This window comes from Nicotiana tomentosiformis, chromosome 5 (assembly GCF_000390325.3).
Source record: "Nicotiana tomentosiformis chromosome 5, ASM39032v3, whole genome shotgun sequence".
NCBI lineage: Eukaryota > Viridiplantae > Streptophyta > Magnoliopsida > Solanales > Solanaceae > Nicotiana > Nicotiana tomentosiformis.
The window spans coordinates 64,006,155-64,009,227 of record NC_090816.1 but is presented as its reverse complement, the minus strand read 5'-3'; the positions used below and the strand labels follow the sequence as shown (position 1 = coordinate 64,009,227).

Here is a 3,073-nt window from a genome sequence, read left to right as displayed (position 1 = left end):
ATTCAATCTAAAAAGTCTGAACCGTGGTGAGTAAGCTCGCTGCGAAGAATTTCTACTATAATTAACCTCTATGCCTACTTTGGCATCACAGAACCTTGGTTTTTAGGAAAATTTTTATGGGGCCTTACATGCTCCCCCACTTAAGATCATTCATCCTCGAATGAGGGTCAACGTTCACTATTAGTATCTTATACAACTCAGCTATTCATACCCTACACCAGCAACTCCAAATTTAACAAACTCCCCAAATCTCCAAAACTTTCGCTAGAGTTTCCTTTGTAACTAGGCCTATCCATCTGTCAGAGAGCCCCAGAAATACATCCTTAAAACATATTCCATAAACCAATAACATAACATAACTCATAACAACACCAACTGTGGCCTCATGTAAACAACATATACTCAAAAGGAACACCTATACATTAACTGAGCAAGTGATACAAAATTCATAGGCGACAGGTTCTTAAAGAAAGGATTACACAGCTATTCAAACAAGTAAGGATACTTCTTCTTCATTTCTTCCTCGGCCTCCCACGTGGCCTCTTCAACCTGTTAGTTTCGCCATAACACTTTCACGGAGGCAATTTCTTTATTACTCAACTTTCGGACTTGTCTATCAAGAATGGCAACTGGAATCTCTTCATATGACAATTCTTCATTAACCTCAATGGCCTCAACCGGCAGAATAGCTGACGGATCCCTTACTACCTTCTTCAACATAGACACATGGAATACCGGGTTCACTAATGACATCTCGGGTGGTAGCTCAAGTTTGTACGCCACCCGACCGATCCTCTGGATGATTTTGTATGGCTCAACATACCTCGAACTCAATTTCCCTTTCTTCCCAAACCGCATAATACCCTTTATGGGGGAAACCTTGAAGAATACCCAATCATCTTCTTTAAACTCTAAGTCTCTGCGACCGACATCCGAAATGGATTTTTGACGACTCTGAGCAGTTTTTAACCGCTCCTTTATGATTTTAACTTTTTCCATAGCCTGATGTACAAGGCCTGGCTCTATCAACTCTGCTTCCCCAATCTCGAACCACCCAATGGGAGATCTACATCTCCTACCATATAATGCCTCAAATGGTGCCATTTGAATACTTGTATGAAAGCTGTTGTTTTAAGCAAACTCTATGAGTGGCAAATAATCATCCCGGCTACCCTTGAAATTAAGAACACAAGCATGCAACATGTCCTCAAGAGTCTGAATAGTTCGCTATGCTTGCCCGTCGGTCTGTGGATGGAAAGTTGTACTAAGATTCACCTGAGTACCCAAACCTTGCTGAAATTTCTTCCAAAAATTGGCCGTAAACTGAGCTTCTCGATCGAAAATGATAGAAACTGGAGTGCCATGTAGACTGACTATTTCCTTGATATGCAACTGAGCATACTGTTCCGCTGTGTCGGTAGATTTAACTGGCAAGAAGTGTGCTAATTTCGTGAGTCGGTCCACGATCACCCAAATTGAGTCAAACTTGCGCGGAGTGCGTGGTAATCCTACCACAAAATCCATATTAATCATCTCCCACTTCCACATTGGAATTTCTATATTCTGTGCCAACCCACCAGGCCGTTGATGTTCGGCCTTCACTTGTTGACACTTCGGACACCTCGCCACAAAGTCTGCCACATTCCTTTTCATGTCATTCCACCAATAAACTTCCTTGAGATTGTGATACATCTTTGTAGAACCTGGATGCACGGAATACCTAGAAGCGTAAGCCTCGGTCATGATTCTTTCCCGGAGACCATCTACATTCGGAACACATAGTCGCCCTTGGTACCTTAGTGTACCATCATCCATGCCAAGATTAAAAGACATAGTTTTGTGTTTTTGAATCTCCTCCTCCAGCTATATCAACAATGGATCGTTGTATTACTTCTCTTTGACCTCCACAACAAGCGATGATCCAGCCCTATTTTGCATAATTACCCCTCCTTCATTAGAGTCCGTAAGACGAACTCCTAAACTAGTCAATCGATGGACTTCCTTGGCCAATGGCCTTTGATATCCTCCAAGTGTGCTAAACAACCCAGAGATTTTCGTCTAAGAGCATCCGCCACAATATTGGCTTTCCCCGGGTGATACAGAATATCGATGTCGTAATCCTTGAGTAACTCAAGCCATCTTCTCTGCCTCTGATTTAGCTCCTTTTGTTTGAAAATATATTGAAGACTCTTGTGGTCTGTGAATACCTCCACATGGATCCCATACAAATAGTGATGCCAAATTTTCAATGCAAAAACCACCGCCGCCAGTTCTAAGTCATGTGTTGGATAATTCTTTTCATGATTTTTGAGTTGCTTAGAAGCATAGGCTATAACCTTGCCATGTTACATTAATACACACCCAAGCCCAATTCTTGAAGCCTCGCAATATACCACAAACCCTTCTGTACCCTCTGGCAGGGTCAACACCGGCGCCGTAGTCAATTTTGATTTTAACTCCTGGAAGCTCCTTTCACAAGCATCAGACCATTGGAACTTAACTGCTTTCTGAGTCAATTTAGTCAATGGAGAGGCAAGAGTAGAGAACCCCTCCACAAATTTCATGTAATACCCTGCTAAGCCCAAGAAACTGCGAATCTCGGTGGGGCATTGTAAGTCTAGGCCAATTCTTTACCGCTGAAATCTTTTGAGGATCAACCTTGATTCCTTCTCTAGAGACAACATGATCCAGGAATGTGACAGATTCGAGCCAAAATTCACATTTCGAAAACTTCGCATACAATTGATGCTGATGAAGAGTCTGCAAAACTGCCCTGAGATAATCGGCATGCTCCTCCTGACCTCGTGAATATACAACAATATCGTCAATGAACACTATCACAAAGGAGTCGAGGCCAGGCTTAAAAACCCGATTCATAAGATCCATGAAAGTTGCAGGGGCATTTGTTAGCCCAAAAGACATTACCAGAAATTCAAAGTGCCCATACCGGGTTCTGAAAGCTATTTTCGGAATATCCTGCTCCCTGATCTTCAATTGGTGGTACCCGGATCGTAAATCAATTTTGGAGAAGTATCTAGCACCCTGTAACTGATCAAACAAATCATCTATTCTT

General features: G+C 42.3%; 1 protein-coding gene across 1 annotated transcript; it reads right to left on the bottom strand.

Moving 5' to 3' along the window:
- Window positions 1-212: 212 nt before the first annotated feature.
- Window positions 213-1,104, bottom strand: LOC138892478 (uncharacterized). Its single transcript, XM_070176197.1, has 2 exons — window positions 610-1,104; window positions 213-296 (listed from the first exon to the last, which is right to left on the bottom strand). The coding sequence occupies exons 1-2, from the start codon at window positions 1,102-1,104 to the stop codon at window positions 213-215; spliced, it is 579 nt and encodes a 192-aa protein (XP_070032298.1).
- Window positions 1,105-3,073: the final 1,969 nt, after the last annotated feature.

Bases quoted from the DNA above. Each gene is read 5' to 3' on its own strand.
- LOC138892478 (XM_070176197.1), bottom strand. From the start codon at position 1,104: ATGGCACCATTTGAGGCATTATATGGTAGGAGATGTAGATCTCCCATT. The intron at 297-609 runs GTCCGAAAGTTG...GCTCTCTGACAG, and splicing joins TTGCCATTCTTGATAGACAA to ATGGATAGGCCTAGTTACAA.